Source organism: Schistocerca serialis, chromosome 1 (genome assembly GCF_023864345.2).
Source record: "Schistocerca serialis cubense isolate TAMUIC-IGC-003099 chromosome 1, iqSchSeri2.2, whole genome shotgun sequence".
Classification (NCBI taxonomy): Eukaryota; Metazoa; Arthropoda; class Insecta; order Orthoptera; family Acrididae; genus Schistocerca; species Schistocerca serialis.
Window position 1 is genome coordinate 830863943 of NC_064638.1, and position 12812 is coordinate 830876754.

Consider the following 12812-nt stretch of genomic DNA (forward strand, 5'->3'; position numbering starts at 1 on the left):
AAGGGCAGCATTGGGAGTTGTTCACCTACCACAGTACACATAAGAAGGCTCGTGAGCCTAGACGTGTCAGCACTAATTGTAGCGAGCTGGTTATGAGGAGTGGGACTACGGACACGCACACCTCTATACCGTCAGCCGTTCACGCCAAAACATCGGCGTGCAGAACTCGACTGGTGCCGTCAGAGAATAACTTTAAAAATGGAATGGCACGCCGTGATCTTCAGCGATGAAAGCAGATTCTGTCTGCGCGCAAGTGATGGTCGTTTGCGCGTACGTCGTACATCTGGTGAGTGCTGTCGCGTAGAGTGCATTCATCCAAGGCACTCTGGTCCTGCCCCACGTCTTATGGCCTGGCGTGCGATAAGCTACAACTGTCGTTCACCCTTGGCATTTCTGGTAAGAACTCTAACCAGTGCTGGTACATGCAGAATGTTTTAGACCCGCTCATTTGCCGTTCTTACAACAGGAAGGTGAAATGTTGTTCCAACAGGGTAATGATCGTCCAGACACTGCCGTGAAACTCAACGTGCTCTACAAGATGTGCAGCAACTTCCCTAGCCAGCACGATCTCCGGCCTTGTTTCCAGTCGAGCACGTGTGGCATGTGATGGGATGAGAAGTGACTCGTGCGACTCGTCAACCAACAACTCTTACAGAATTATGTGACCAGGTCGAGCAGGTGTGGAACAACGTATCCCAGGACAGCATTCGCAATCTGTACGATCGACTGGAAGCTTGAGTCAGCTCCTGCATTGCCGTCCGTGGAGGCTACACCACGTACTTTTATGAGAGTTGCAGCTTGAGTCGATACCTGGTACCTCAGAACCGCTTGTGCTATTTATCTGTAAATGTAGTCATTTCATATACTGCATATGTACTGTTCCAACAACATATCTGGAGTGAACTGGAAACCTTTAAAAGGGTGTACTAATTCTTTCCGGCGGTGTATGTCGACAACAGTGCAATTTCGAAACCTAGGATAACTTAAGAGAAACACAAATTATTCTGTAATGCAATAAACATTATTCAAATTAGTTTGTTGTTACTATAATTGTTGTTATTCTTTCATCCGCTAGGCTATCTCTGTCCCAATTTGGTGCCGACTGCCTGCAGTGTTGTCAGTTTGTGCAGACTTAGAGAATTATTATAGTGGCCAAGTTATTTGCCCCATGTTGCGATCGGCGTGGAGTTTGCGAAGGCAGGCTGCCGGCTTGTTTTATGGCAAAGAGTGTACGTTTTATGGCCTTGGTGCACAATAAATGTTGTTACTTCGGAGTTGGAAGTGTAATCATTTCGTACGTTTGGTGCCCACTATCTGACTGCCAACAAAGATCGCAATCTGCCTTGTCTTTTTGGGTGCAGTGTAGTTGTTAACAACTGCCGCAAAAATTTTCTCTAAAGAAAAGTAAGGATACTACTCAAAGTCAATGGGTCGAAGTCGCAAAAAGCTTAAAGTTACTCATCTAAACACAAATTTCATCGAGCTCGGTCACGATAAGCATATCGGACATAAAAATTGATCTCTACCGCGAGACATCAGGTTAACACCGTGTAACATTATTTTCAGTCTTGATGATGGCCTCAGTTCGGCGAGCTTCTACACGTACGTCGTATGCAGCTGAAGGTCCCACAGAGATTCCAAATTGCGGGGACGCTGATTGCTGCGTTTCACTCACTGTTCCCAGCACTCCCGGCATTCTGTATGGTAGCAGCCTAACCGAGTGCGCCACACCCGGGCCTACATGTTGTCAGGTTATTTCGATTATGGTGCAGAAGTTTCGTTAGGAAGCCCTTGCACATTCTCCGTACAGTCCCAACCTCTCTGCATGAGACTTCCATATTTTTGGAGCCCTGAAAAAAGACGTTAGTGGGCGTCGATTTGCTTTGGGCGAAGAGGTGTACGCCTGGGTACAATCAGCGTTACATAGGCAGCCCCGAACATTTTCCGTGAAGGCACTGACCGTCTTCTGTCACAGTGAGATAAATGTATTAACAGTTAAGGCGATTACTTTTGAAATAATGAAAAGTTTACTCACTTTTTTCCATCTGACTCGTTTTCATTTGACTGTCTCTTATACACCGAAGCGACAAAGAAACTGGTATAAGCATGCGTATTCAAACGCAGAGATATGTAAGCAGACAGAATACGGCGCTGGGTCGGCAGCACATATATAAGATAGAAAGTGTCTGGCGCAGTTGTTAGATCGGTTGCTGCTGCTGCAATTGCAGATTATGAAGATTTAAGTGAGTTTGCACGTGGTGCTATAGTCGGTGCACGAGCGATGGGACACAGTATCTCTGAAGTAGCGATCAAGTGAGAATTTTCTCGTACGACCATTTCACGAGTGTACCGTGAATATTAGGAATCCAATAAAACATTAAATCTCCGACATCGCTGCGGCCGGAAAAAGATCCTGCAAGAAAGGAATCGACGACGACTGAAGAGAATCTTTCAACGCGACAGAAGTGCAATACTTGCGCAAATTCGTGCAGATTTCAATGGTGGACCATCAACAAGTGTCAGCGTGCGAACCATTCAACGAAACGTCATCGATATGGGCTTGCAGAGCCGAAAGCCCGCTCGTGTACCCTTAATGACTGCACGACACAAAGCTTTACGCCTCGCCTGGGCCTGTCAATACCGACAAATGGTTCAAGAGGCTCTGAGCACTATGGGACTTAACTTCTGAGGTCATCAGTCCCCTAGAACTTAGAACTACTTAAACCTAACTAACGTAAGGACATCACACTCATCAATGCCCGAGGCAGGATTCGAACCTACGACCGTAGCGGTCGCGCGGTTCCAGATGTAGCGCCTAGAACCATTCGGCCACTCCGGGCGGCCAACACCGACATTGGAGTGTTGATGACTGGTAACATGTTGCCTGGTCGGACGAGTCTCTTTTGAAATTGCATCTAGCAGATGGACGTGTACGGGTATGGAGACAACCTCAGGAGTTCGTGGATCCTGCATGTCAGCAGGAGACTGTTCAAGCTGGTGGAAGCTCTGTAATGGTGTGAGGCGTGCAGTTAGAGTGATATGGGATCCCTCATATGTCTTGAGAAGACTCTGACAGGTGACACGTATGTAAGCATCGTGTGTGATGACCTGCATCCATTCAAGTCCATTGTGCATTGCGACGGGCCTGGACAATTGCAGCAGGACAGTAAGACATCCCACACATCCAGAATTGGTACAGAGTGGTTCCAGGAATACTCTTCTGAGTTAAAAACTTCCGCGGCCATCAAACTCCCCAGACATGAATATTATTGAGCATACCTGCGATGCCTTGCAACGTGTTGTTCAGAAGAGATCTCCCCCCATTCGTACTCTTACGGTTTTATGGATAACCCTGCAGGATTCATGGTGTCGGTTCTCTTCAGCAGTACTCGAGACATTAGTCGAGTACATGCCACGCCGCGTTGCGCCACTTCTGCGTGCTCGCGGAGGCCCTACACGATATTGGACACATGTACCAGTTTCTTTGGCTCTTCAGTGTATTAGCACTGTCCTTGCACTGCAAAACATACGTTATATGGCGGATGGTATAACACTCGTTGTAGATACTTTGGATAGTCATCGTTGGTGCACTAGGAAATCGGGCAACTACATTCACGGTTTGGTCGTGGAAACGTCGACACAAGATAGCTCCTTTCTGCCATTCTTTCATCCATCTTACTGCGCTGATTCTATACAACCGATTGGCACGTGGTCACGACTTGTGTCAGCGGTGAAGGTTCACATGACCGCCTGGTAACGGTTCTACACCACCTACAGTGGTCCAGAGTGACCAGTGAGCTCTTTTAAAGATGTGAAAAATGTTTTGTTCGTTTAGCTTTCTTTATGATCTCTTGCCCTACTACGTGATCCCCCGAGCGCGCAACCTGCTGCTGTTGACTGTGCCTGGTTCTCCACAGAGTGCGGCCAGCCGGAGATCCCCGGGTTCCGCGTGGTGGGCGGCGAGCCGGCGGCGCCGGGCCGCTGGCCGTGGATGGCGGCCATCCTGCTGCACGGCAACCGGCGCACCGAGTTCTGGTGCGGCGGCACCCTCATCGGCGCCCGCCACGTGCTCACCGCCGCGCACTGCACCAGGGACTCCCGGCAGCGCCCGTGAGTACCACCGTCTGTGCCGCAGACAAAATGCAAAACTACCTGCTCTCTTACGAACAAGCGATGTTACTAAGCGTATATTTCATATGGAAACTGCAATCAATCACTTGTCCGGACAGTAGATCGTGTTTAAGCGACGCGTCTGGGACCGGGAGCTGTGTCGGTTTCTAATCAAATTCGCCCGGTGGGTTGGCGACGAGGATCAATTTGCCGGATGTGGCACTTAGGCAGTTTCCCATACCAGATAATGTGAATACCAGGCTGGTACCCAATTCGCGCCTCAGGTACACGAGTCACAAGCATTTAGAAAACTTTGCACACTTCCACGTGAATAACATTACACGCAGACAATTGGGGTACACATATTCCACCTGGGGGTTACGGCGTGGGGACAGGAAGGATAAGCGGCAACCCCTTCTCCACGCATAACAATATCGACATTGCGCAGATGCGGGAAAAGGGCACGAGAAAGACAAGAAGAAGAAACTGCAATCAGTCGCGTAGTAACATTTTTAAACTGTTTTATTTACTCATTAACCGGCTTTCGGGCCACTGCGTGATAAATATCAGATGGCGGGCATTTACAGGCATTTCATGTTTTGTACCATGTACAGTTACTCACTGGGATTATGGAGCTGGTGAAAATAGTTGGAACTATATAGCTTCTGCCAAATTGTGGCCATAATTGAAGATATGCGCTGAAAAACGGGCTAACCCCCAAATGTAAAAGCTTAGAAATAAATGTTGCCATCTGTTGCTGGTTATGGGAACTATCAAAATTGGCATAGGAGTCACCCCTAAGTGCTATTTAGGAGTGAGAACAATGTCAATTTTGATAGTTCGCTTACCCAGCAACAGACGGCAATACATCTCTTCTTACATTTGAGAGTTAGCCGGTTTTTCCGCCCATGTCTTCAATTGAAAGATTTGTGAGATGAACAGACCGACTCGGAACTGCTTGAACTGTCACTTCTTAAGAGATATGCCTGGCGCGCACGATTCTACGTGTAGTACAGGAGCTTTTTCTCTTACTATTTAAAACGTAATTTCAGTATTTGAAACAACTGAATCCACTTTCTAGAACTGGTTCCCATTCTGCACCCTATTACCCCCTTGTCCGTAACGACCGCCCCCTTCCCGACAACCTTAGTAAGGTCAACCACTTCTCTTCCCACTTTTCCGAGGTCTTCTCCGTCCCTGACGATCCCCACTTTGATTATTCTCTTTTCCCCACCATCTTGGAACGCGCCGATACCTCGGTCGCCCCAATTGCTTCTAGTCTCTGGTACTTGGGGCAGTTTTCCTGTCCGACATCAACACTCTAATCACAGCACAAGGTATTAAACTTATCCTCCAGCCAAAACGCAACACGGCCCCTGGTCACGACTGTGTCACCTACCGCCACCTTAGGGAATGCCCCTTCTCCTTCCTGACCGTCCTTGTCAATTTATACAACGTCATCCTCTCTACCGGCTTCCACCCCGACCTGTGGAAGACTTCCTGCGTCCTCTTATTCCTCAAACCCCTCAAACCCCCTCCCGTCGTCTCTTCCTATCGTCCCATCTGCCTCACCTCTGTCTTCAGTAAGGTTTTCGAATCCACCCTCTCCCGTCGTATCCATCAGCACCTTACTCAACACCACCTCCTCCCCCTTAACCAGTATGGCTTCTGACCCTCCTTCTCCGCCGATGACGAACTCCTTAACCTCATCCACCTTCTCTCCCTCCAGCTTAACTCCCGTCGCTCCGCAATTTTTGTTTCCCTCGACCTCCGAAATGTCTATGACTGGATATGGCACCCCGGTCTCCTCTTTAAACTCCAAACCTAATCCCTGCCTATCAATTTTGTCCGTCTGGTCACTTCCTTCCTCTCGCGCCGTCCTTCCTATGTCATCCTCCACGATACCAACTCCCGTATCATTTATCCCACTGCTGGCGTCCTCCAGGGCCCTGTCCTCTCCCGCGTTTCGCCACCAGATAACATTTTTTTCAATTTAGTAGTAAACAATCGAGTTTCCTAGACCCTAACAGACTACTTAACTCTTGGCCATTTCCACGCTGCAAACATTTGAATGAAAATGGCGCTGTAAGTATTCAACGCATAGAAATGCTCAATAACCGCGTTAGAAACTGAGCAACTGAAAATGGAGCCACAAGGTTCTAAATCAATTGTGCATCAATAGAATAGCGTTCTGCAACTGAGGAAGACTTTCATTTACTACCCAGTTATCTGGCATAGTGGAGACTGGAAACTATTGCTTTCTGTATAAAAAAAAAAGAGAACAATTCTATGCAGTTTGCCTGTATGAATCCGACCTAGTTTTGGACGAATATTTCAAACTGGATGCATTTTTATGTTATGAATAATTGTTTAAGCACTAAATACAAATAAAAAACTTAAGATTCACTAAACGGTCATTCTTCCTCCGCAGCTACAAAACATCGATTGTGACGGTTGTCTGATACTGTATGTACGTGTATGCGTGTACGATATTTAGATAGAAGTGAATACAATATTAATCTGTCATTTATGAATACACGTGGGTCACACATAAACATTCTCTTTCCGTCATCTACTCAAAAGTTTCTCTAAGGAATTAAAATAGAAAAGTTTTGATTTGTTTCCTAGTTCTTTAATCGATGGGCACCTTCACGGGTGAGCTTACGACCTGGTTGAAAGGCAAGAGAAAGAAAGTTGTAAATTGTTGCATCCACGTTACTTCCTAGTACAGGGTGAAAGCTAATAAAACTAACGAACTGCAGGGACGGATTCATGATTGGAAATGGAGGAAAAAAGATGCTATGAACTTGTGTCCGGAAATGGACAGTGTGCGTGCAACGGCAACATATCGTACCGGAACACAGTTCAGGCCTGTATCTCATCCACGTCACAACAGATGTTCAAAATGACCTCCGTGGGATACAATACGCTCTTTCCGGCCCCTCTCCTGATAGCGTCGCAAGCGTCGTGAAAACGCTGTTGAAGGGTCTACACATCAGGAACTGGTTCAGCATACACAACGCTGATAATCCTCGCAACCGTTGCATGTGCCAGGGATGGCAGCGATTGGCACGCAGATCGTACTTTGGCTTACACCATGTTGGCGGGCCACATGCCTGGACCTTGTACTAGGGTTCGCCTCAATATCCTGTAGAACCGGCTCCTCCAGATCTTGTGTACGCACTCGCCGCCGTCTGCTTGCACGTTTGTCTGTCTGAAAGGATCCCAGATCATACCGATGCCTACCGAGCGAGGTGGCGCAGTGGTTAACACACTGGACTCTCATTCGGCAGGACGACGGTTCAATCCCGCGTCCGGCCACCCTGATTAAGGTTTTCCGTGATTTCCCTAAATCGCTTCAGTCAAATTCCGGGATGGTTCCTTTGACAGGGCACGGCCGACTTCCTTCCCCATCCTTCCCTAATCCGATGAGACCGATGACCTCGCTGTTTCGTCACTTCCTCCAAATCAACCCAACCCTCATACAGACGCCCAGAAAGGGCTTGACATGTTGTATCACGTGGTTGGTTTTTGTGAGGGTACGTCTTTTGGTATGATCGTGCTGCCTCTCGACCGTTTCCGTCTGCTTGGCCATACACAGACACCATCTCGGCTTGTTCCCTATATGAATACCGGACCAATCTGCTGCTTGCATTACGCTGCCCCAATCAGACAGGCTGCAACACACAAGGAACACATGGCACGTTGTCAGAGGAGCTTTTATTCGACAGCGCCAACTTCTCTGCATTTGCGGAACCATGTTCGTAGGACCTACTTTCCTACATTTCCAGTCAGGAATCGGTCCACGCAATTTGTTGGTATTATTAATGTTCACCCTGTATACGTTTACAATGTCAGGGTTACAGCTGGCAGAAAGAAGAAACTTCTGCTTCTGTTAGGGAAAGAGGTCCCTGAATTATTAGGCACACTCACACTAAAACATAAACTTCATCAGTTACAACACCAGCCACTTTTGTGACGTTTCTCTTCAGCATCATAGACAAACAATTGAGATCTTTGTATAAATATGCCAAAAAGAAAATATAATCTCTCTGCCTCATTATCTTTCTAGATAATTTTAATATGATTAGACAAGAACAGGTTGTAAATATTCGAAAACCGGTCTGTGGATTGTCGCACATGAGCCTCGTTTATTCATTAAGTAATACCCGAAAATAAGATTCTTGAAGATCTGCAAAATGTCCATTTACATAACGTCTTCTTTGGACTTAAAACGTTTTCCACCTACAAATCACTATGTTTTCCTATTCCCGAAGCACTTCTCATCATCCTGATGAAAGATGCTTCTGTCTCGAACGAGATCCCTTCTGAAGTTTTGTCTTAGTTCAGAATAGCATTCGACTGTTATTGGTCTCATCTTTGCAAGTAATCAAGAAGAAATTTTTTTGTATCCCAAGAAATACTAACAATATATCTTCCGACAGATGAAATCGACTCTTCCATTCTTGGTACAGGCTCACCTGCTTCCAACACGCTTGGGATTGCTGTTTCATATTTGGCGTGAAGTGGTGTACTGAAGTCTCACTCATACTAACAAACAAGCGTGTCAACACAGCTGCATTCTCTGTGATTCATTTGAAACACTGCAGAGAAATCCGTTATCATATTTGCTTCTTGTCAGTAAGATATGCGAGACCTACATTGTGCGAGGCTTTCTCATTCTGTGTGTAAATTATACCGTACTTCGTCTTCTAGTACGCTTTTGGAATCAGCTATTTCGTACATGTTTAACAGGCGATAGCTCAAATGCATAACCTCCGGCGAGAGGGTCCACTCAATTCGTGACATGGCGCCTCTAACCGCGCGGCCACACCGCGCTGCAGGGAAGGCGCGCGATCTATCTGAGTTTGACCAAGGGCAGATTGTGGTGGCCCAGAGGTTCGACACGAACATTTCGGAAACTGATCGAGTTATCGGGTATTCGAGAAGTACTGTGATGAGAGTCTTCAACACGTGGCGATATCAAGGTGACTCTACGCCCAGACATCGTGGGCGGCCGTCCTTCATTACAGATGTCGGACGTTGTAAGCTGAGCAGACAGGTACAACAGGACGGGCAGCGAACTGTGTTGGAACTAACAGCAGACTTGAATGCTAGGCAGAGTACAAGTGTGTGTGAACACACAGTGCACCGAACACTCCTAGTAATGGGCCCCCGCAGCCGACGACCCATGCATGTGCCAATGTTAACACCACGACAACGGCAGCTACAACTGAAATGGGCACGTGCCCATCGGCACTGAACGTTGGCGCAGTGGTAGACCGTTGCATGGTCTGATGAACCCCGATACCTCCTTCATCATGCCGATGGGAAGACGCGAAGCCGTCGTCTTCCAGGGGAACAGTTCCTTGACACTGGTACTTCGAGAGGGAGACAAGCTGGCGTATGTGGGCATCCGTGGCTCCAGTGGAGGTCGTGCAAGACACTATGACAGCCAAGGAGTATCGTGCACTGGTTGCAGACCACATACACCTCTTCATTACGATCGTGTTTTCCGACTGCAGTGGCATTTTTCAACAAGATAATGTGCCATGTCACAAGGCCAGGAGAATAATACAGTGTTCGAGGAACGCAGTGGCGAGTTCCAATTGATGTGCTGCGCCCCCCCCCCCCCCCCCAACTCACCAGATCTGAACCCGACCGAACACATCTGGGCTGTGATTGCACGTGGTGTCGGAGCTCATCGCCCACTTCCCCGAAATTTACCGAAATTAGGTGACTTGTGTGTGCAGATGCGGTGTCTACTCTCCCCAGCCACCTACCAAGGCCTCATTGCCTCCATGAAACGACGCGTCCCCGCTGTTATCCGTGTCAAAGGTGGACATACCGGCTATTACGTAGGTTTTCATAATGTTCTGGCTGATCAGTGAGTGTCCCTTATGTGGCTCACCTTCAAAGGAGGCATCACTAAGTTTGAATTCAGCCGCGTACTTCATACGTTGAAAATGAAGGAAAGTGTTCAGCATAAAAGTTCACCAGCTATACACGAATTTTCGCTGTCGATGAACTGTCCAAAACGACGAAGGTTGTGACAGCGCGGTACAACAATAGATTGTTTTGATGCAAACGCGTACAGCACGACAACTTTATGAACCCGTACAAACAAAATTCTTCCGGAGATCAAGTCGACACTCGACGTACCTTATTCAGTAACACGTACTAACATGACAAGAACAAAATTTAACTGATGTGAGTTAGACGTTTTTGTCCTGCCCTAATTTTTCATTAACTACTCTGGGTTCACTGTAAGTGAAAGACACTCTCTTCTTCTTGTCACACGAGACAATAAGTATATCACATCATATTTATTTGGTTATACGAGGTGAAATAATGGTTTCTTGTTACTTTTCAAAGCACTTCGGGATCATATATTTACATGAACTGGTAATCAAAAGGAGATTCCTACGGTGGATGGAACTGTCGTCTGGTTCAGTTAAAGCATCCAGCTAAACAACCTGAAATGCTTCGACGCAAAAGTCGCCGAAGTGGCGTCAACTCGAAAGACTTGCACCCGGCGAACGGTCTACCCGACGGGAGGCCCCAGTCACGCGACATTTACATTTTAACCTGAAATGCTCACTGAGCGCACTCGATTTTTTTAAGGTGTAAGGCGGTGATTTATTTATTTTTCCTTATAAATGATTACATACTTGAAGATCAAGCCATAGTATCACACACCTACATTCTCGACAGTTCCTATGCAATGCTCACTTGATGTCGTGCTTCCTAAAGCTACCTTGTCAAGATATTTTAACGTTTTACAGAATATAAGAATGTTACATCCTACTATTTTGTTGGAGCACACATCGAGTGTCAGATCGAAGAATGACTCTCTCCTTATACGATCCCTGGCACATCTCGCCAGATCTCTATTTCCTATGAATATTGTTAAGTGGATTGATGTGCTTCTGTTCGTTTTCTTATGGTACTCAATTTATTTATCGATGGACACTTTTACAGGACATTATTACAGTCTTTCGCCTGTTCTGTTCGTGTGGCTTCCTAGGGATGCCTGCAGAATCCTTCGTCTCGTGTGATCCCTTCTCGTATCCTTGATCCTAAGACGTACTTTCATTTACTTTTGTAGCTTCCTGCATTTTTTCCTCTCGCCATACTCCTTGAGACGTCCACTGGGTTCCATCTTTTAAATTTCTATGTCTCTTTGCTAGATAAAATGGTAGGTCGTGTGGTGTCACCTTTAAATTTACCTTGTGCGAGGGTTCGTTTGTATTTAAGTTACTTCGTTGTGATCTTCAGCTCGGAGTAGTCTGCGAACCCCCGATTTGTTAAATATTCTTATTCTTTGTAGAATAACTTATTTTTCCGAAGATAAAAGAGAAGAATTCTGGGTGAAAAGTTTGACTTAATATCTGTGGGTCCACCTCGATTGTGCTGGTACATAGAAGAAAGATTATACTTGTGATTTCTGAAAAAAAAGAGCCAAACTGCCTTACTAAGCCCCAAAACTGTAGACTTCTTGTGAAATGCATTACACAAAATGTATTGTCTAAGTATATTACATTTTTTTTGCCAAAATTAGTTTGTTTTCTATATTTTCAGCCCTCAATTCCATATTAACCTACTATTGCATGTTACCGCTAATTTGATACTTCTTTACTTCATTTTTTTCCGTAAGAATACTTTTTGTAAACTACTTGCTCACAAGGCGTAACGTACCACAGTCACAGTCTCTGTTCGCTTCAGGTTATCGAGCACTCCTTCGACGGCTACCATTTTCCCACAGCATGCGCATCTACTGTATATTGTACAATGCTCAATGCTGGATTAATGGCATCTGTCAGCAATATCCCTCTCCGAAACCCAAACTTGTTTCCATTGAGTTCCTTCAGTTATTTTGCTTCTGTTAGTCTCTTGGAGAGCAAGCTCTGGTCCCCTTTGGTTAAGTTACATAAAAAACAAATGCGCCAGTAGGATTTAGTCAGTATGGGATACTTGTCATTCCCTTTTTTAAGAGTGGCTAGGTGTGCTAGTTTTTACGGCTTTGGGGATCTCCTTTGCAACATACACTCGTTAAGCCGAAATATCAAGTAAGGCGCAGTCTTGTTCTCCAGTGCTTGTTGCATTGATCCTTTTGCGCAGTCTAGTTCAGGAGCCTTTATTTTCTCAAACATGTAGTCACTCTTACTTCCTCCTGAGAGTAGAGCATTACTGAAGTATGTACGCCACGATCCACGTCCACTTCTGACAATCTGCGCTGTGTAAGTGATCGCATAGAGATAAACGGAAAACTAATTATGCTATATTTTCCGCGCGTTTCAGAAAGATCAACGAAATCAGTTCCAACTTAAGAGCGACAGTTTTAAAGTGCGTTTACAGACACCAGGCTTCTTCTAGTTTGTGAGTGTACGCCGTTCATCACGAGTAGTGTTGGGACTGGGACACGTTATATGTTTCAACAGTGTTACCAACTATTAATACTCTGCCTTAAAAACTTGTGCAAATTGTAATTTAGAGTTTTAACTTCACAACGAGCACTTTATGAGGTGAAAATAACGCTTGGAAGCGTCCAGCGTCTCTCCCGCCGGGGATGAACCATCTCCGCGCGTAAACTGTAGGGCTACCTGCAACAATTTGTTCTATGCCGTTCGACGTCTCTTTCAAGATGAAAGAGGTAAGGGCTTACGTCAAGTCATTGGAAATGGAGCTCAGGCTCGAGATGG

The 12812-nt window shown here is 46.1% G+C and overlaps 1 protein-coding gene across 1 annotated transcript in view; it reads left to right on the forward strand.

Moving 5' to 3' along the window:
• Positions 1-12812, forward strand: part of LOC126437942 (proclotting enzyme) — a 155604-nt gene that overhangs the window by 89656 nt on the left and 53136 nt on the right. The window contains exon 6 of the mRNA XM_050090486.1: positions 3918-4110. Coding sequence (XP_049946443.1) covers positions 3918-4110 — 193 coding nt within the window. The remainder of the gene's footprint in view (positions 1-3917; positions 4111-12812) is intronic.